The sequence below is a fragment of the Muscardinus avellanarius genome (genome assembly GCF_963383645.1).
Source record: "Muscardinus avellanarius genome assembly, chromosome: 5".
NCBI lineage: Eukaryota > Metazoa > Chordata > Mammalia > Rodentia > Gliridae > Muscardinus > Muscardinus avellanarius.
The window spans coordinates 119,996,976-120,019,279 of NC_137790.1; the positions used below are offsets into that span (position 1 = coordinate 119,996,976).

At 43.2% G+C, this 22,304-nt stretch overlaps 1 protein-coding gene across 5 annotated transcripts in view; it reads right to left on the reverse strand.

Moving 5' to 3' along the window:
- PLCH1 (phospholipase C eta 1) overlaps window positions 1–22,304 on the reverse strand; it is a gene marked incomplete at both ends in the record, with an annotated part of 197,680 nt that overhangs the window by 161,120 nt on the left and 14,256 nt on the right. Inside the window, one exon of one of the 5 annotated variants that reach the window (XM_080696172.1) lies at window positions 6,926–6,968. The exons of the other annotated variants lie outside the window; for them this stretch is intronic. Within the exon in view, the coding sequence (XP_080552298.1) occupies window positions 6,926–6,968 (43 nt within the window). Of the gene's footprint in view, window positions 1–6,925; window positions 6,969–22,304 lie in introns of those variants that run through there. 5 annotated transcript variants of the gene reach the window in all.

Below are 22,304 nucleotides of genomic sequence, written 5' to 3' on the forward strand. Positions count from 1 at the left end.
GAGACAGCTGAAGTAACTCTAGCTCACTCGAGGTAGCTGCTGGTGTGCCGACGAGTAATTAGAGAAGCCACGGATCATTTGTCAAAACTGCAGTGACCGGGATGCGCGGCCTCGGGAGTCTCAACTAATTTCTCAAGTACCTTGCAGGATCTGCTTCTGACTGCTGAACCTATTCTTTTCCCAGCATTCTGGACTTTTTTCTCCCCACAAAAAATGCTGTTTTTATATTACATATCTACTCCAAAGCTGACCATCTTCTCCCCTGGTTCCTTTGAGCCAGCCCAAACTTCTTAGAGGGATATTATAAACCCTGCATGATCTACCCTATTTTTTACCTTCTCCATTTTTACCCTGTTGCTTCCTGACACCAAACCCTAAGTAATCCCCTACACTGCCTCTCTGCCTCCCACTCAGTCATCATTTACAGGCACAGTTATTGAAGGGGATGTCAAGCCAGCCTGTGGCTGAGGAAGAGCATGTGTAAAAGGAAGAAGTTAAACTAAAATGTCTTTCTAGGGATAGAGAACCTTTTATAAACAAGGCAATCAGTTGCCTCCTGCCTAGATATCTGACCACCTCCAACAAAGTAATAATATGAAGACAGGAACATGGCAGAAAGTCCAGGCACCAAAGTCAACTCTACAAATTACAAAGATTCGAGTGTCAGCTCTACCAATCACAGCGCGACCTAGGGCACCCCAGATTCCTCATCTCCAAAAGAGAGATTCCAACAACTGTGCCCATCTCGAAGCACTATGACGAAGATTGCTAGCTGTCAAAATTAGGACTGGTACTCGATTTTTCTCCAGTGAATCTGATTCCATCATTTAAGATACAAAGCTTCAACATCTGTCCTTTTCCTCCGAGACAGTATCCTGCATTAAAGTAACTTAACTAGTTCCTTCTAATGCAAATCTTGCCCCTGGATAATAAGCCTCTAATATTAACCTATGATAAAAATATAGAAATAACTAGCCAAGGTGTCGCACCCTTGTAATCCCCGCGCTTGGGAGGATCGCGGGGTTCGAAGGATCAGAAGGATCGCGCAGGTTCGAAGCCAGCCTCAGCTGGCTTAAGAGACCCTGTTCCCAAATAAAATATAAAAAATAGGTCTGGGAGTGTAGCCCGGAGGTAGAAGGCCCCTCGATTCCATCCCCAGTACCACCAAATATATAACTATGAGCACAGAAAAAGAGTGAAGAAATTATTACATTGAAAGAAGCTAGGAGGTGTAAAGAGAGGTGACATTGGTAATAGGAAAGCTATGTCACTAGGTAGAGTGTCCACTTGGCAGCGCAGGAAACACAGGTCTAAGTGAGGAGCCAGGGTGCAGCCCAAGGCCGGGCTCAATCCCCAGGAACAAGAGAAAAGTGTAAACAAACTAGTAAAAGTGACAAAGGTAATCAACAGAGCAACTGGAGGGAAAAGAGAAATATGAGTTCATTCCTCATCTACCATAGAAGAAAATACAAAAAATTGGTAAATCAACAATTTGCAGTGAAAGCGCATCATTTATACATAGGAAAACAACACTACCCCCCCAAAAAAAGAGAGTAAACTAGTTCATTTAGGAAAGAGGTGAAGAGTTCTAGGATAGGAAACCATCCTTTTTCTTGTGTGTTCTTTACTATTATGTTTAAAATTCATGACTGTTTCTTTTTAATTAAAATATAATTCAAAAATTGTACGGGTAGCATACAGATGCACAGGCCTGTAATCCTGTAATACTTGAGAGGTTGAGACAGGAGGATCACAGATTAAAGGCCAACCTCAACAACTTAATAAGACCCTGAGCATCATAGCAAGACCTTGTTTCAAAATTTAAAAAATTAAAAAAAAAAAAGGGCTAGAGGTATAGCTTGGAGGTAGAATGTCCCTGGGTTCAATCCCCAGTACTTAAAAAAAAAAGTCCATTCACAATACCAACTAAAAGCCACAAAAGAAACCTTAACAAGAAAGATAGGCAACCTACTTAAAGAAAACACTAAATCTTCACTGACATAAAAGAAAGTCTAAAATTGGATATGCCCTACAGAGTTTCTAGAAGAGAGGGCTCAATGTCTATCTATAGCCTGGTACTTCTCTCTGGTTAATATGTAAACACAGTTCCAATAAAAATTCCCAACTGGACTACATCTGGGGCTAGAGAGGCAGTTTTAAAATTCAGCTGGAATAGAAAAAATACATGCAAATAGTAAATATTGTTTTATTAAAAACAAGGAGGAAGAACTTGCCCTCACAGATAGTTCCAGGAACAGACTAATAGATGTGTGGAACAGAATAAAGTATGCAACATTATGAGCATTGTCTTTATTAAATGGAGAAATCACATTCCACAAAGCTAAACGCCAAGAAAGGGCACCGACCTCCCTACTACGTCCTCTTGTGTTTGGACTTACTTGGCAGCAACATGACAACGCTTAAACCCAAATCCCGCAACCTGGGTTGGAGGTGGGGGGTTTGCTCAGCTTCCTGGGGAAAGAACAGGGCTACTCAAAATTGGGCAGAATGCTAACTAGTGGACAAGAGTCAAGAGGTCTTAATCTCAGAGCAGATGAGCTTTCTTATCAGGAAATTACTTTCTCAGAGCTGTCCCAGATGCAGGTCAGTGAGTGGACAAGGAGGAAGTGGACTTGAAAGGCACGTATCCTCAGGGAAGATCGCCTAGCTAAGGACCTTGAACGCACACTAAGGTCTCCTCATCTGTCTGCTGCAGGAGCCTCTGGTCCATGGCTCCAGCCTCACCCCACCCTCCTCAGTCTCTAAACCACCGTCAGAGACGGCTCTCTAGGATCTGATTAATCTCTCCCCAGCTCCAAACCTTCTGTTACCTTATTTTTTTAATCCCTTAACCTGGATTACCAGGTCTTTGTTATAATACCAGGCCCTTGCCGACTTCGCTACTTCAATCCTTGCTCCTCCACCTGGTGTATGCTCTTCATCCTTCACATCTCAATTCAAATGTCATCTACAGAAATCCTGTGCTGACTTCACGCACTCAAAAGCACTCTGGAATGCGTCTTTACTACAGCATTAACAGTTATATAAACCAAGTGTGGTGGTGCACACCTGTAAACCCAATGCTTGGGAGGAAACGGCAGCCTCAGCAACATAGTTGGACTCTCAGCAACCTATCACGAGCCTGTTTCAAAACCCAAAAGTAGCCAGGTGTGGTGGCGCACGCTTGTAATCCCAGCATTCGGGAGGCTGAGACTGGAGGATCGTGGTTCTGACAGCCTCAGCCACTTAGTGGGGCCCTCGGCAACTTAGTAAGACCCTGTTTCAAAATAAAGAATTTAAGTCGGGCATGGTGGCGCACACTTGTAATTCCAGCGCTGGGGAGGCTGAGACGGGAGGATCACACAGGTTGGAAGGCAGCCTCAGCTACTTAGTGAGGCTCTCAGCAACTTAGTGAGACCCTGTTTCCAAAGAAAATATAAACTAGGTCTGGGAGGATAGCCCAGAGGTAGAAAGACGCTAGGTTCCACCCCCAGTACCACCAAAAAAAAAAAAAAAAAAAGAATTAAAAAAATAGGGCAGGGGGTGTAGCTCAGGGGTCGAATGCCCCTGGATTCCATCCCCAGACCCTTAAAAGAAAAATAAATTAAAATTTTTAAAAAGGGGCTGGGGAATGTTGTCTGTCTCTCTCTCCCTTTCCCTCTCCCTCTCCCTCTCCCTCCCTTTCCCTCTCTCTCTCCCTCTCCCTCTCTCTCTTTCTCTCTTTCTCTCTCTCTCTCAGTATATAAGATTGTCTCTGCCTCAAACCAGAATTTACTAAAAGAGAGGCAAACACTTTTATTCATCTCAATACCCCCAACCAGCACCTCATAGATAAAGAACTCACTATATCTCTACTGACTATACCAATTAATTATTAGCAGTTAAGGAAGGATACCACAAGAAGCTAATTTTTCCCTTTCTGAAAAGCAGCCTTGGCCGGCATGATAGCACTTGCTTGTAATCCCCGCGCTTGGGAGGCTGAGACAGGAGGATCGCACAGGTTCGAAGCCAGCCTCAGCTACTTAGTGAGGCCCTGTTTCCAAAGAAAATATAAACTAGGTCTGGGAGTACAGCCTGGATTTCATCCCCAGAGCCACAAAAGAAAAAGAAGAAAAAAAAAAGCAGCCTTGTCCTAAGAGTTTACATAATGTTACATAAGTGAAATCATGAGTAAAATGTTTTGCATCTCCTAAAAACAAAACCTGATACACTGGCCCTCCATGCTCCAGGAATGGGAGGGATCTGTCTGTTCCAGCTAGAGGTCTGCTGCATGTCTTCAGAAAACCCTGCAGCCTCTCCAAATTTATTCTTTCTCCTTGCGAAAGAAGGAAATTGCTATGGTTTCTTCCTGCTTTAGAGATCCAGGATTCAACCCTCTATTAACATCTGCCCTTCCATAAGGATCCTAACCCAGAGCTGGCATGTCAGCTACACTAAGCCATGGGGAAAATTAGCAGCAGATGGTGCCAAAGTTCTAGGTCCAAGTGCTTTGTATTGGCACCCTAGAAAAAAATACAATTTCCTTCTAATTAAACTAGATGAAAGCACATTGTTCTTGTTTTTATGATTATATCATCTTACATTTCTGTATTTCTTTTCCAGCTTCTAAATGGTCTCAGAGACATTATACCAGTAGCTCTTTTCTCAACCCTGTAAGGTAAGTAGTATTGTCCCTTGTTACTAAAAAGGGAGGTTGAGGTTTAAGACATATTAAAAGGTCACAAAAACACTTGTCTTTCCAGCCTCCAGTTTGTTCTGATTTCTGCTTTGATGCTACAGTTCAGTCCCTACCTTTTCTCAGTATTGTTTTAAGAACCATTGAGATGGTTCTCCAAATGTAGCTCAGAGAATTAGTGTATTACATTAAATTCTAAGGCAAATAGCAACAACAATAACAATTTCCTAGGTATATGCATAAATACAAAATATAGGCACAAACAGGAGTTTTCCACTTAATCGACACTTTTAAGGCTAAGGATATGCCATCAAAATTCAGTTTTCTTCTCTTTGGTCTCCCTGTCTCTGAATGAACATTTCCCAACTTTGTGATCCAGTTAATTGAAGTCACTTCCACTAACGTTACTGTTTAATACTACAACTGAGACTTCATGAGAATTCAAAATCTATTAATTTTATACGCTCTGCTTAATTTAAGACGTTCCTCTTAAAATTGATTTGAGATTCACAAAAAAATATTTCTTGAAAAACGGTCTCACTACAAACTGAGATGGTTTGAAAAGCAAGATGGACAATCAGTAGAGGAAATTTTTCACTCAGCATAATAAATTATTAAAGCCATTTAAAAAATCTATTATGTAAAACATGACATATATGCTCAATTTAAAAAAAAAACCCTAGTAGGGTCATCTGTATGGGAAAACATCTACCTTCTATTAGTTAAGTTTAAAAGCTTATAATAAACTAGGTGTGGTGGCGCACACTTGTAATCCCAGCATTTGGGAGGCTGAGACCGGAGGATGTTGGTTCAAGGACAGCCTCAGGTATTTAGTGAGGCCCTTTGCAACCTAGTGAGGCCCGGAATCAAAATAAAGAATAAAAAATAGGGCTAGGGGTGTAGCTCGGAGGTAGAATGCACCTGGGTTCCATCCCCGGTACCACAAAAAATAAAAATATAAAAATAAAAGCTTAGAATAACAGGAGATTAATTCAAATTTCTATAATATTTCAGAATTAGGGCTTTATTGTAGCTTCAATTTTAGCAATCATATTGTGTGGTGAAAGTAACAGAAAATGCATTCATTATTACTTTCACAAAGTGTAACAAGACAAGCCTAATAGCATGCTATGCAATTCAATTTACTCCTATATTTTGCAAACAAGAATTTCTAAGCATATGAAAAAAAAAAATCCAAATAAGAATCCTTCTGATTCCCTGGACCTGAAATAAACCAAATCCTCCCCTATTTCTGTGTAAAAAATTCTTCCCAGACTTAGAAAATCCAGGTCTACTCAGGATATCTCAAGCATGGGGCAATTTGTATTTTTTCATAAAAAGCAGACATCGATGCTGACATTACGAACACAGAACACTGGAGTTGGTGCCAGAAACCAGCAACAGTCCCCAGACTGGCTCTCTCTCTCGGATAGAGCCCTGACGTGATGAAGTTATATTTGAGTCTACGCACAATCATCGGAATAATCGGAAATGACAGACAAGCTTCAGTTTGAAGGTAAGTTTAGAAGACGGTTCTTAACATGTCATTTGTTCTGTCAGTCCGGACAGGAACATTTCTTATAATTCAAGAGCAATCTCCATATATTTTACATCTCCAACCTCCTAACTCATTCTCTAGAATGCTTCTCTCTTGCACCTGAAGCTGACAGGCAGGATCTGAGGACATGATCCATGTATACTGCCTCCATCTTATCTGTGCTGAATACTTATGCCATCCAATTTATGCAGCTAATTGTTCTCACCATCTGTGACTATCTCTAGTTGATACAAATCAGGAATCATTCTCTCCAGGTTATCATAGAAAGTTAAAATATAACTTTATTCACCACCATTCAAAGGGAATAAGACATGACAGTGTTTCATTTGCAACCCACTGTTGATGAGGGTCAGACAAATGAAATTCTAAGACATTTCTGTGCCCTTGACTTAAAACTCAAGAACACAAGTGACCAACTCCCTGACCACTTATTTACTTAATAATGTACTTTCAACACAAACATGCAAATTCTATCTTCATGAAATTCCACATTTAAAAGGACAAAACACTTTTGCAAAACCAAAAATACTTTGTTGCCTTCTCATTTTACAGTGAAATAGAATATATCTCACCTACCCTGTCAAGAATTAAAATAAAAATTTATCGGAACACGAAACAAAAAAATAAGACATCTTTACCATCTTTTACTAGGACTATTACACTTACCTTAAAATTAGTAGCATGAGTCTTACCTTTTTCTGGACTTAAGTTTTTATACACTTCAAGGTCTGCCATTAAATTTAGTATTGCTGCACATTATTGGCCAGAGCAGTCCAATTTCTCCCTAAAGGCAAAGCCTTTTTCCGGTATGAATCTCCAAAGAGTGACACAAGGCAAAGCAATCCTTAGCAGCCCCAAGAACTTGATTCATGCTGCCCTGTACGGCATGATGTGATCTTCACGATCCAAGCTTTCCACGACGGAGAAATAAATCCACGCGAATATGATTACAGAACTTTATCCCAAAGTGAACAGCACAGCCAGATAAGCACACTGGAAGCATCTGCTCCGGCTGCCGCTCCTATGGGAAGGCAGGCGCTGTGGCTACTTGGGGTATGAGACTCGCATGCTTAGTGCAGCACCGGGAGCCCTCCAGGCATTGTGCACAGCTAACGTCTGGAAAGTGTAGGTCTTTAACCATCAAAGAAACCCTCCTCACCTACCCAGGTCACTGACATACTGATTACTGTAGAGTGACGCAGGCTGAATGTGAGAAATGAACACGCACACACAGAGGCACACACACAGAAACACGCGCACACGCTCAGAAGCAAACATCACCCCATCAGAGGCAAACACAACCCATTAAGAAACCAGCAGCGCGCGGTACTGGGCACGTCGCTGCTATTATGCCCGTCAGGCTGAGCGCATATTTATTCAAAGTGTTGGATCTTCTCTTTATTCCACGCACAAACATAGAAATAATCACGGAAAAGACTGCTATGTTTCCAACTTAGAAGGAAGAATGTTATTATTTCAGTTGCTTTTGCACTGAAGACCTCTCAGGTTTAAAAAATATCACAGCTCTGTGGGAAAAGGGAAAAGCATGAATGGGTTTGAAAAAGCCAGGCTGTAGTGAATGAAGCAACAGACACCGAGAGGACACATTTTTCTAAAGTGTATTAAAGCATTATTTGCAAGTTTAATTAACTTCTTTGTGGAGCTAGGTAGATAGACACATGGGCAGACATCTCACACGCAAACACTGTAACCTGGTCTCCCTATCCTCAGCATTAACTTTCTTAGCCCCAGAATTCTCTTTATTTTTTTTATTTTTTTTATTTTTTATTTTTTATTCTTTTTGCGGCACTGGTGATAGAACCCAGAGGCATTCTACCTCCGAGCTATAGCCCCAGCTCTATTTTTTAATTCTTTTATTTATTTTGAAACAGGCTCTCACTGAGTTGCAAAGGGCCTCACTAAGTAGCTGAGGCTGTCCACAAACCACCATCCTCCTATCTCAGCCTCCCAAATGCTGAGATTACAAGCATGCACCACCACTCCCAGCTCAGAATTCTCTTTCTTATTAGCCATCCCTATATCATTTTCTTCTTCCCAACTTCAATGACACCCACTCACTTGTGGTCCTGGGCTCCTGGCACCGCCGATGCTCCATTTGTCACTGCCCCTCTCTTAGCTACGCCCCCAGCCAGACGGCTACCCCACCCCTCAACTCCCAGAAAAACTCCACCTCCATTCACCAGTTACCTCTTTTCAAGTTTGCATTCCACTCACTTCCCCTGGTTTCCAAACCCCACTCTTCACTCTTACATGCTCCTGCAAAATCTGAATTTCAAAGGTATCTGGGTGCGCATAAATAATTATAATATCCTTCTTACAAGATCGAACTTGATGTGCATGTACAACTATACGAAATGGCAATTAAGAGCTCAGAAGCCTCCACCATCAGCTAGCTGTGTGACTAAGTACTCGGTTCTTGGTTTCCTTATTTGTACAATGGGCACACTAACAGCTCCTACTTCAAAATGTTATTGGGAGAATTTAATGTACATAATGTGCTCAGAATCACAACATTACAGATCATTATCATTACTTTTATTATCGGCCTTGGTTTTTTTGTTTGTTTGTTTGTTTTTGTTGTTATTGGTTTTTCCCAGTACTGGAGATTGAACCAATGGAATTCACTGAATTCCATCCCCAGTCCTTTTCTTTTTTTTTTTTTCTTTTTTTTTTTTTTTTTTTTTTTACTGGGGGTTGAACCTAGGGTCATTCCACCACCAAGCTACACTCCCAGCCCTATTTTTTTATTCTCTTATTTTAAAACAGGATCTCACTAAATTGCAGAGAGCCTCACTGAGTAGCTGAGACTAGCTGTGAACCTGCAATCCTCCTGTCTCAGCCTCCCAAGCACTGGGATTACAAGCATATGCCACCATGCCTGGCTCCCCAGTCCTTTTTATATTTTATTTTGAGACAGGGTCTCACTAAGTTGCCTAGACTGGCCTTGAACTTGCAATCCTCTTACCTCAGGTGTGCTGGGATTCCAGGTGTGCACCATCACCTTGGGCTTATTATTAGTCTTGAAATTCTTTGCAGCCACTAAGAAAAGCAGTGGCTTCATTGTTTTATCTGAACTAAAGAGTAATTTGAATACATCCAAAATGGGACAATACTATAGGTAAGAGGTAAAGCTACGAGCCAGGCATGATGATGCAAGCCCATAATTCCAGTTCTTGGTATGCTGAGACAGGAAGATCACAGGTCCAAGACCTGCCTCTGCAACCTAGTTTGAAGGTAGCATACTCCTGGATTCAATCCCCAGTAACACACACACACACACACACACACACACACACACACACACACTCTAAAGCTAAGGTGCTCCCCAAGCAAAACTGCATGCAACGTACCCAAACATCAGTAAGGATGTAAGGATTACCAGCTTGTCACTCTTGCGTGATGCTTACAGAGCTTCTTCAGAACCCATCCTACCAATGAACCTGGCCACAACTACAAGAAGGCAGAGGGGCGCCTCACCACCCTGCGCTCACAGGTGATGGGGCCAAGCCTAAGGAACTCTCTAAGACCAGCCCGACATCATAAACACAAGGGAGGGAGGAGGACCACCTGAAACCTGGGATTTCTAATTTGACCACAGTGTGCTTTCCCTAAACCACGCAAACAGGCTCAACATATTATTGTTAGCAACAATGAATAGCTAAAAAACAGGACAACCAAGTGTTGCTGAACATTTCAACTGTAGAGCCAGGGCACCAGGAAAAGGTTACCTGAGGACAAATGAAGACCTGGGAGAGTGAAGGAGGCAGGTTTCCATCCTCTGCCTGCTAAGCAAAGAGTGAGGATGGCAAAAATGAGCAGGCTTGTGAAGGCTGTTATTCATCACTGGAGAGAGATAACTATAACTATATATTCTAATGACACAGAACATGTCCCGCAGACCTCACATCCTTGTCAAATAAACCAGCTTGGACTTCCCCTACATTAAAAACCTGACATGCATCAGTGGACAGTAATTGCTACACATTTTTAAGCATCTGAATCCCAAAACAGAGTATTACCCACATTTAATTTTGCTATGTTCCACGAGACCGAGATGAGCCTGACTGCCCCTTTGAAATGATGTCCCATTGGTGATTTATTGATCTCCCTTCAAGATTCTTGGCTTTAAAATAAAATTCTTTCACTATTTTTTTTGAAAGACTTGACTGTGTATTGATCGTGTCACTTTAAATTTTATAGGTTAGCATAAGGAGTTACAGGCACATCACTGTTGGTGATGAAGATGTCGCTATGATTCAAGAGAAACTCTTTGGCAGACTTAAGCTTGATTTTAGCTCGAGCAAACCGTGAGAACAGCTGAGACCTCCTGCGCAGATTCTATTCACAAGAAGCCTGGAACACTCGGCCAGTGACAGAAGGCACCTGAGCTACCTTTGATGGACAACTGAGGTTGGCATTCAGGGCTTGTGAACTCGGGTCCAGACATAAACAACAGCATCCAGACTTCATAAATCAGCATCCACTGTTTGGATATCTGCCATCAATTCTCATCAGTGCTAATTATAACATTAACAGAGGGGAATTAACCAGAGATAGGTAGGCTCCTGGGAATCTCTAATGATTATTGATAGTGACATATATTAAAAACAAATATCTACCCTGAGGGCTGAAGCTTTAATTAGATTCTCAAAACTTAAGCACTCACATATTCAAATTCACCCCATAGTTCTTGGGATTCAATTTTCCCCCTATGAAGAAGTCCTTTTCCTGGTCCCTTGAGAGGAGATGCTAGACAGTTGAATATAAAAGTCCAGAATTAACCAGACATGGTGTTACACATCTGTAACCCACTAGTTGAGAGGCTGAGTCAGAAGTGTTATCAGGTTTGGTTCGAGGCCAGCCTTAGCAATTTAGCAAGATCCTCAGTAACTTAACAAGACCTTGTTTCAAAATTTAAAAAAGGTCTAGAGGTTTCGTTAAGAGGCAGAATGTCTCTGGGTCCAATCCCCACTACCAAAAAAAAAAAAATCCAAAATACCTCAGTGCCTCAATCTCCAGGACTTGAACATACCTAATGGCTCAAAACTAGATACTGAGCCAGGGATGGATCTGCACACCTGTAATCATAGTTCTTGGAAGCTGAGACAGGAGGGTCACAAGTTCAAGGACAGCAATTTAAGAAGGGCCTCAGTAACTTAGTGAGACCCCATTTCAAAGTAGAAAATAAAACAAGAAAACAGGGCTGGGGATGTAGCTCAGAGGTAAAATCCTCCTGGATTCAATCCCCAGCAACACACACACACACACACACACACACACACACACACACCTTTAGGGAAAGGATGTTCACACGAAACAGGTAGAGAGACATCGCCCCTCCCTAGCAGAAAGCCGAGGAAAGGGCTGCAGAGACTCCTCTGGTAGCAATTTTCAGTGTGTCACAGCTCACCGTACTAAGACAGTCCAAATTCCTAACCCAAATCTCTTCAGAAATGAAAAATCGACTCCCTCGTCTCTTCTTGATGAAACAGAAGGAGGCTGCTCCCCACAGGTTCAGCAGCACATTTTTACTCTTCTTAAGACGTTTTTGCAGCCAGGTGTGGTGGCACACACCTGTAACCCCAGCACTTGGGAGGCTGAGACCAAAGGATCGCAGGAAATGCACACTGAGGTACTTAGAGGCTCGGGGCTCTAAGATATGCGAATTGTTCTCAAACGATTTAGAAAAAAATAATTGTATATGTGAGTAGAGAGAGAACACATTAGTAGAACAAATAGGTAAACAAATAGTGAAGCAATTAATAAAGCTAATGTAAAGATCCTATGTGGGCTGGAGGGGAGGGAAGAAGAGGCCAAGGACAGGGCAAAGGGAGGCGAGACCGAGACGAGACCGTAAGCTCCTGCAGAGAGGGGCCATTTCCAGCATTCAGTGTTAATTCCCCAGCATGAACCTGATCAACAAATTAGTGCACCAGGGAGAATAGGGAACAACATGGCTGTTCAAATCAGCTTGGGGACAAGGACCCAGGGAGGACAACGGGTCCATGGTTACACCTGTGCCTGGGAATCAGCGCGCTGCTCTGTTGGGAAAGAGACCGAGGAACATTGTGTAGCTGTGACCGTGGGCACAAGGTAGGGCTTGGCTGGGACCACACACGACTCCACAGAGCCCGGGGCTCAGCTGTCAATCAGCGGGTGAGACCCATCTCAGGCCCATCTTTTAATCCAACCGAGCCTCAGAGCCCTCGCTATAAAAAGCAGAAGGTTGCTGATTCACTCACCAAACACAAAATGAGCATCTCCCACATGCCAGGCCCTAAAGTCTCTAGAGCTCTCATTTTAGGAGGAAGCCCAGAAACTGGATGCATTAACTTTTCTTTTTTCTTGAGGTCTTTTCCAGTCCTAAGAATTTTATTTTTGTTGTTGTTGTTGTTGTTGTTGTGTGTGTGTGTGTGTGTGTGTGTGTGTGTGTGTGTGGTACAGGGGGTGGAACCCAGGGGCTTTCCTACCTCCGGGATATACTCCCAACTTTATTTGGAAACAGGGTCTCACTAAGTTGCTGAGAGCCTCACTCAGTAGCTGAGGCTGGCTTCGAACCTGTGTGATCCTCCTGTCTTAGACTCCCAAGCACTGGGATTACAGGCGTGCGCCACCACGCCGGCTTTCCAGTCCTAACAATTTTATACAAAAAAATCTTGGAGTTTTTTGTTTGTTTGCTTATAGAAAAATAAGTATGAGTATTATAAGTACTTTCTAAAATATATATAGCAAATGCATACTCTTAAAGGTGAACACATATTTAAGATGCCCTAAGTTACTCAGCTTTAAAAAAAATCTATAGACACAGAACAATGAAATGCTTGAAAACATATATAATAAGTCTCTTGGCAAGAATCAAATTTATCTTAGCCCCCAAATTCTTGTTCACTAATAAGCCATTCAAGCAGCAAGAATTTTAAGAACCCAACAAAGCTCTGTAGCTAGAAAAGACATTATGAAAGATAGAAATCGTTTTTAAAGCAATAAACTTATCAATGAAAGAAATAACTATGAAGTGTAGGTTAATGATTAATATTAAAATTAAAACATCAGAAGTATTTTAATTTTCTGCTTCATTAGTCCTCCTCACTCATAGTCAACTAGCGTGAAATGGTTACAAAGGCTAATTTTGTTAAAGACCTTGGAAAAAAACGAGGCGAGAATTGCTTCTTCATGAGTACTAAAGATAATAAAATAGGAAACCAATAACATTCTAGCACTTTATATAAATTAATCTAATTTAGAAATAATTTAGTGCTAAGATTTATGCAGAACGTGTTCTCTGGCCGAGAAAAAAAAAATTGTATTACTGGGATTGGAAACATCGTACCTACAGTTGCTAGGTATTAAATGCACTGATTTATATAATTGAGAAGATATGGGAAGAGAGAAGGGATCAAGAAATATAATTAGAAAACAAAATAAGAGACATATGAGAATATTAGTTCCCAGATGATTTTCCAAACGCTCAAGCAAGAATAGAGACCCATGAAACGCGTGCTCAAGCAAAGGCTGCAAGTTAGGAAGTATGATTAAGTGTCTGAGCTAGGCGTGGTCGCACACGCCTGTAATCCCAGTACTTGAGAGACTGAGATAGGAGGATCTCAGGTCTCACTCAAGCCAGCCTCAGCAACCCAGTAGAACCCTGTTTCAAAATAAGAAATAAAATAGGGCTAGGGGTATAGCTTGGAGGTAGAATGACCCTGAGTTCCGTGCCCCCCACAAAAAAAAAGATTAAGTATTTGTCCTTGAAAAACATCTTCCTGTCACTGATGGACAGAGCTCTGGAGACTTGGGTTCCACGGAAAGAGAGAAGGGCTGTTTTACAGTTAACAGCCTCAGAGGACATCCGTCTCTGGTTGCCCAAAGCAGCCATTTCAAAACCCTTATTTCTGCAGGCATGGTGGCATACACCTGGCATCCTAATTCTCGGGAGGCTGAGTCAGAGGGATCACTGGTTTGAGGCCAGCCCCAGAAACTCAGGGAGACCTCAGCAACTTAATAAGGCTCTGTCTCAAAATAAGCAGGGTGTAGGTCAAAGACAGAATACCCCTGGGTTCAATCCCCAGTATCAAAAATAAATAGATAGCCAGGCATGGTGGCGCATGCTTGTAATCCCAGCATTCGGGAGGCGGAGACTGGAGGATCACGGTTTGCAGACAGCCTCAGCTACTTACTGAGGCCCTTCGCAACTCAGTGAGACCCTGTTTTAAAATAAAGAATTAAAAAATAGGGCTGGGGGTGCAGCTCAGAGGTAGAATTGCCCCTGGGTTCCACCTCCAGTACCAAATAAATAAATAAATCCCTATTCCCAAAAAATAAAAATAAAAATTTCTAAATGTTTTATAAATTCATGGAGTCGAAACTTTGCCAGAAAATAATTTACCAGATAGTGAAATATCATGCCTGGATCTAAATACTATGTGGATTATGTTACTCTGTAAAGTTCAGCACCTGGCTCCCCACAGAGTTAATAATCATCTATTAGTTATAAAGACACAAAAAAGCATAATTTTTTGTGTGTGCATAGAAGCCACCAGGCAGGGAGAGATAGGCCTCGGAGTCCTGCTAACCACAGTGATGGAGACCTGGCCAGCGCCCTGGACCCTCAGGTCTGCAGCAGCTCTCACAAGAATCCTCCCACATCACTCTCCTGGGCAGAACACACCGGGGCCCTGAAACACCCCCACATAAAATTGCTTTTATGTCATGACATTCCAGCACTATAAAGAGTTCACCATTTCTGATAATCAGAAAATGCAGAGATTTGCAAGGTTTATCTCACAGAAAACCCACTTAGCATTGCATAATACTTAGATCATAAAAGCAGCAGAGCTGGCATGGCAGGATGCTGCCTTTTCTAATTCATCCTGCCGCGAGCTGGCTGGCATCAGTATGTACCGTCTCTTCCCTTCTCACCTGCACAAGGAGAGTGGTGGTAGACAGAGGCTTCTCAAGGAGCAAGGAGGACCATTATTTACAACATAATAGAGCCAGGCACAGTGACACACATTGTAATCCCAGTACTTGGGAGGCTGAGACAGGAGGATCGCAGGTTTGCAGCCAGCCTCAGCTTAGTGAGGCCCTCTGCAACTTAGTGAGACCCTGTTTCAAAATAAAGAATAAAAAATAGAGCTGGGGTGTAGTTCAGAGGTAGAATGACCTTTGGGTTCAATCCCCAATATTGGAAGGAAGGAAGGAAAGAACAGGAAGGAGGGAAAAAGGGAAGGAGGAAGGAAGGAAGCAAGCAAGCAAGCAAGAAAGCAAGCAAGCAAATAGCAAGCCGGATGTGGTAGTGCACACTTGTAATCCCAGCATTTGGGAGGCTGAGACCGGAGGATCACGGTTCGCGGACAGCCTCAGCTACTTAGTGAGGCCCTTTGCAACTCAGTGAGACCGTTTCAAAATAAAGAATAAAAAATAGGGCTGGGGGTGTAGCTCAGAGGTCGAATGCCCTTGGGTTCCAGCCCCAGACCCTCAAAAAAAATAAAAAAAATAAAAAATAAGAATAAAATATAGGACAGGGGGTATAGCTTGGAGGTCAAATGCTCAAATGCCCCTGGGTTCCATCCCCAGACCCACAATAAATAAATAAATAAATAAATAAATAAATAAATAAATAAATAAATAACAATTTAAAAAATAAGAATAAAAAATAGGGCCAGGGGTGTAGCTCGGAGGTAGAATGCCCCTGGGTCCCATCCCCAGTACAGAGAGGAAAGAAAGAGAGAGAGAGAGAGAGAGAGAGAGAGAGAGAGAGAGAGAGAGAAAGGGAGGGAGGGAGGGAGGGAGGGAGGGAGGGAGGGAGGGAGGGAGGGAGGAGACAGGCAGTCTTTGTTCATCAGAAGAGGATGCACAGTATCCACTTATACACAAGGTGCCAGGCATAATGTTTCTGGAGCTCAAAGTCTGCAAGCCCAGCCCATGTTTATAGTAGCACAATTCACAATAGCTAAATTAACCAACCATAGACAGATGAGTAGATAAAGAAATGTGGCATATCCACACAATGGAATCTTCCTCAGCCATAAAGAAGAACAAAACTATGTCATCCGCAGGATAATGGCTGGAACTAGAGAATCTTATGCTAAGTGAGATTAGCTTGTCCCAGAAATCCAAGGGGTGTACGTTTTCATATGCGGAAGCTAAAGAGAAAATAGGAAACAACAGGGACATTACACAACTGAGAGAAACCCGTAGGACAGGGGAGAGGGTTGAGGGGAGTGGGGAGGGGAGATGAGGCTTGAGGAAAGGAACAGTTCAAATAATGCTGTATCCATACATAAAGGTATCAGTACCAATCTCACTGTGTTTGGGGAAGGAGGAAAGAGGATGGGGTAGACGTTGGAGAAAAACACACCAAGTGATGTGTGTACATCTGAATTTATCACTTTGAGTCTCACTATGATGTATAATTACAGTGCACCAATAAAAGCACAAAAACAAAAAATAGAAAAGTAGCCCTGTTTAAAATAAATAAAATCCAGCCGGGCATGGCGGCGCACGCTTATAATCCCCGCGCTTGGGAGGTGGAGACAGGAGGATCGCACAGGTTCGAAGCCAGCCGCACTGGCTTAAGATACCCTGTTTCCAAATAAAAGGTATAAAAATAGGTCTGGGAGTGTAGCCCGGAGGTAGAAGGGATTCCAGGAACCCCAGTACCAAATAAATAAATTAATTAAATAAATAAATTTTAAAAATGCAAACACACCCTTATTCTCTTAGTGGCTTCAAAGGAGACCAGTTTGTGTAACGTATCATTATTTTACAATAATGGAAAAAACACTGGATTTTAGAGTCTGACAAGCCTGGGTTTGAACACCACAACCAATCACTGAGATTTATAGCAAATCATCTCTCTCTCTCTCTGAGTTTCATCTGTAAAATAAATAGTCTTGTTAAAGACTTAAAAGGGATAAAGCTGCTGAAGCAGCCAGCATCGCCAGTCCCAGTGACAGCCTTGACCCAGCATTAAACTTAAAACTCCCCAAGGAGCAGAGAATATCCAGTACAGCGTCTAACTCCTTCTGACGGTGCCCAAGCCTGTTTATCACAATAACAGCCCCCAATTCCTCTATTTCTCTTTGTATCCCCGGTAAGATCCTGTGCAAAGAAGATTCCAGGCAAAATAAGAGTGATCTGAGAAGACAAGACTTCTCCCTCACAACTAAGACTTCTAGAAATAGAATAGCATTAAGAACTTTTAGGAATAAGTGTGTGTGTGTGTGTGTGTGTGTGTGTGTGTTTGGTGGGGATCAAGTCCAGAGCCTTGCACATGCTAGGCCAGTGCTCCACCACTGAACAACACCCCCAGCCCCACATCCTTATCTGCTGTATCCTCTTCCCATACCCTTCAGATCCAGTATAAAATGGGCTATCATTGCAGAAAAAAAATCTATCATCAAATGTATTCATTCAACAGTTCTGTTGAGAGAATATGTATAGGTCACCTGAAGCGTAGGGGTTTTGCCACCAGAGTTGACTTGGCTGCCCACTAGAATCACTGGGAGAGTTCTAAAAATGCCCCCAGCCAGTCGGGCATGGTGGCGCACGCTTGTAACCCCAGCATTCGGGAGGCTGAGCCCAGAGGATCGCGGTTCACGGATAGCCTCAGCTACTTAGTGAGACCCTCTGCAATTCAGTGAGACCCGGTTTCAAAATATAGAATAAAAAATAGGGCAGGGGGTGTAGCTTGGAGGTGGAGTGCCCCTGGGTTCCATCCCCAGACCCGCAAAAATTAAAAATGCCCCCATCCCCCGAACACAACCCAGCGTAAAGAAAGCAGAACCTCAGGGCTGGGGCCCAGGTAACTACCCTCCTCCGGTGATTCCAACAGAGAGCCTTGGCTGAGATCCATTGGCTTAAAGCATTAATTACAAATCTCCCCATTTAGAAATAAGCTTCTGCTTAGCTTCAAAACACAATGCCATGGAATTCTGACACTGGCACGGCTTCAAAGAATGGTCATTCGCAAATAGGCATTAATGTTCAATTTCATGTTGGCAAGGAGTAAAAGTAGGGCAGTAAATAATAAGGTGTTCACTGTTCTTCCTTTAATTGGGCATAAGCCTGTATCCTCTACATTTAAACAGGAAGCATTGGGAGAGCACCCGGCAGCCACATCCCAAGAGAAGAATATGGGCAAAACAAATAGGATGCAAAAAGTCTTTATAGATTGTGCACCTATCCCACCCAGGTAGGTGGTTGGTTTATTTGTTTGTTTGTTGTACTGGGGACTGAACACAGGAGCATTCTATCTCCAAGCTACAGTCCCAACCCTTTCATTTTTATTTTGACGCGAGGTCTTGCTGAATTACCAAGGGCCTTGCTAAATTGCTGAAACTAGTCTTGATCTTGTGATCCTCGGGTCTCAGCCTCCAAAGTATTGGGGTTGCAGGTGAGCACCGCCACATCCGGCCCCCAGGTGGGTCCTTATTTCTTAGAGCCCTTTTGCCGTCCCTGAGTCAGGATTGTCCTCTGATTTTTCTCAAGACTCTTAATTGAAAGTCCTAGATGCTGGGCATGTTTTGTTGTTTTTCAAAGCTGAAGTAAAAGTGTATCTTTCTAACTTGTAAAGAAGCCCCATGCTGTTTGGTCATTCTCCTCGTGTTCCTCCAGGCCTCCTCTCCTCCCTTACTGACAAAATCGGGACCTTTGTTTCAGTGCAGGTCTATTCTATGCTGTCTGTGGTAAGACCCACAGGTAATGCTCACTTCTCTAGCTATAAATTCTCAGGCACATGCAGCATTGAATTTTAATAGCATGCAAAATACTGCAATTAATCAGATTTTTACTAATCGTGCTATTTTAATGAAAGAAACTTCCAATTTCAGAGTTATATAAAATACATGTCTATATAAGCACCGTGAAAAGTCTAGACAGGATTATTAAATGAATCTCAAAAGCCTAAGCAATTCTTTCACAGAACTTGGTTTGTCTTTATTCATTTCGAGGTGTTATATATTTGTAATAATCTTTCTAAGGCATCCTTGGATTCTCAGAAGCAGGCTTCTTTTTGTTCTCAATCTCGGGAAGGAATGATTTAGAGTTCTTCTATTTTGAGTCCTCCATAGCAAAAGCTTGAGTGAAGGAGTGAAAAACCGGATATTCCACAGAACAAGGATTAAAAACCAGCTCAACAAAGTACAAAAGTCATGAAGCACTAGCTGGTTCTTATCTCCCCTATTCAGTAAAAGGAGAAGAGCCCCTCGGTGCTATTCTGTGGAGCACGGGCTATGAGCAAAGCTCTGTGCTGTGTGCTGGAGACCTCGGGTGGACAGAAGTTGAAGGAGCTACCAACACGGTTGTTTAGCTCCAATAGCAACATGAATGAGGCAGCGATAGAAGTGTCAGGAGAGCGGGATCCAGAGCGGACCTGGTCTGGGAAGCTGGCAAAGGCTCTTCTGCAGAAAGGGCCTTCACTGTGGGGTTGGAAGGATGGGCTGAACGTCAGCTAAATGAAGAGGAATAGATTCGTGGGCACGGATTGTGAAAGTCAGTGGAGCTGGGGACAAGGACAGAGGAGGGGCGAGATAAGGCCGCAAGGCAGTCAGGTAGCAGGGGAGCAAGAGGCTCTGCTACAGGCATGTGAATCCAAGGCCCGGAGAGCCGTCAGGTGGACGTGGACACCCGGTCCACAGCCCAGAGCTGAGGTCTAAGCCAGGAGTGCACTGTTGTCTCTATCCACACACAGTGGAAGCTGGAGTTGTGGGCAGAAATGAAACTACAGCACACCATGGAGCTTTGACTTAAAAACCTGAATTTCCACACCAGGCATGGTGGCGCACGCTTGTAATCCCCGCGCTTGGGAGGTGGAGACAGGAGGATCGTGTAGTTTCGAAGCCAGCCACGCTGGCTTAAGAAACCCTGTTTCCAAATAAAAAAGTATAAAAATAGGTCTGGGAGTGTAGCCTGCAGGTAGAAAGGTTTACAGGAACCCCAGTACCACCAAAATATAAACAATAAAACCCTGAATTCCCAGCCAGGCGTGGTGACGCACGCTTGTGATCCCAGTCTTTGGGAGGCTGAGACAGGAGGAACATGGTTCGCGGACAGCCTCAGCTACTACTTAAGTGAGGCCCTTTGCAACTCAGTGAGACCCTGTTTCAAAATAAAGAATAAAAAATAGGTATGGAGGTGTAGCTCGGAGGTAGAATGCCCCTGGGTTCCATCCCCAATATTGAAAAAAAAACAAAAAAAAAACCCTGAATTTCCCTTTGAAATCAACAGCTCTCATTCTGTAGTAATCCCACACATATCACATATGTACTGAGAGCAGTAAAACCTGCCATAAACATGTCACAAAGGCTACTGGGATAGCTTTGGGTTTTATATGGTAGGACAAGGGATAAACTGCAGTTCTTCATCTTTGTTTTGATGGAGTGGAGATAGGAGGTTTTCATGATTACAAATGCAATCACTCATAATTACTACCGTGGCCCGAGAAAAAAAATCTGGATCCTTTGTGTAACTAAATTAAACAATTATGATGCCCTGGAAGCCCGACTGTACTAGTGGAGTGTATTCCATGCCCCTATCAATCTCCACCCAGACGGAGGAACGGAGTGGGAAGGACAATTGGGAAAATGAGAGCACAGAGGAAAATTAATTATAATTATGGAAATGCAGCTCAAGGAACAAAGGCTTAAATTCCTAACCCAGGTCTATGGGGAAATAATTCTCATTAAGTACCCACTTAACATGTGAGAAGTCTGCAGAGCTGAAGGAAAAGTTGACTTTATTAAGCACATTATTTCTTCCTTCTGATTGAGTAATTAGAAAATTGGTATTCCCGAGCATAAAGGAATAAAATAATCAAGGGTTCGTCTGCTTGGCTGACCTATCAATGGCTTTGGGTTTAAGACAGAATGTTGTTTTTTTTTAAGTACTGAATTTTGAACCCAGGGGCATTCTACCTCTGAGTTACACCCCTGCCCTTTTTATTTTTTTATTTTGAAATAGAGTCTCACAAAGTTACTGAGGCTGGCCTGGAACCATCAATCCTCCTGTCTCAGCTTTCCAAGTACTGGGATTACAGGCGTGTACTCCAGAGATAATCTGAGAAGAGGCTGAGGCATCCCAGCATGGTCCTTTATAGGTCAGAGCATGGCGTGGCTCTGGTCAGCCCAGCAGCACAGCCTTGGAGAAAGCAGGCACAGTGAAGACCATGGAGCCACTCTAACCTAAACTACTTAACACCTGAGAATTCTGCCCAGCTGACTTTTTGGCATAATCCTGCAGGGGCTGGCTCAGGAGGAGGCCAAGGAGAAATGTGGGGGGCTGGGTTGGAAGCAAAGCCATCCAGATGAATGAGCCCCCACTACGAGGGTGATGCCCAGGTGCCCAGGGAGAGGGCGCTTCGAGGAGGGAACATGCCAAACACACACCCCATCCCTGGACCAACCAGGAAAACAGCTACAAAAAGATGGCCCAGAAATGTCTCAAGAGGATGCTGGGGGGCAGCCCCCCAAAAACAGTGCTCACAGCCCACTGCTCACAGCCCTCGGTATCCACAGGAAAAACTCAGAAACAGAAGAAAGGACAGGGGCCAGACAGACAGCTGCCTGATGCCCCAGGACCAAGGGAAGCCAAGCGCCAGCCAGAAGGAACTGGGAATGGAGGTTGAGTGTTGAGAAAAAGGGAGGCAGGGGTCCTCTCTGAGGAAACCCTGGCGGCTGAGAAGCCAGGGTGAAACTAAATACCCAAAACTGATAGAACCAAAGGGGTCTTGCGACTACCCCTCCCACCCACCAATGACACACTAGCAGATGCCCAGTTGTGGGCTAGAAGGCCTTTGTATCCACACAGCTCTTCCTTGAGTTCCATGCAGGTGCTGGGCCTGTAGGATGGGTGTTGCAGGGCAGACATAGCTCCTCTCAGCAAGTTGGCCAGCTTAGGGCTGGGAGGAGGGGCAAATGAGTTTCAAATGAAAGTTCTTAATTGGAATGGACCTTGTACCAGTATTGGGAATGGCCTAGGAAGATTTGAGAAAGCTATGATTATTAATATATTTCAAAAACTGTGTGAAGGGCAAATCTGTGCAAGGACTTG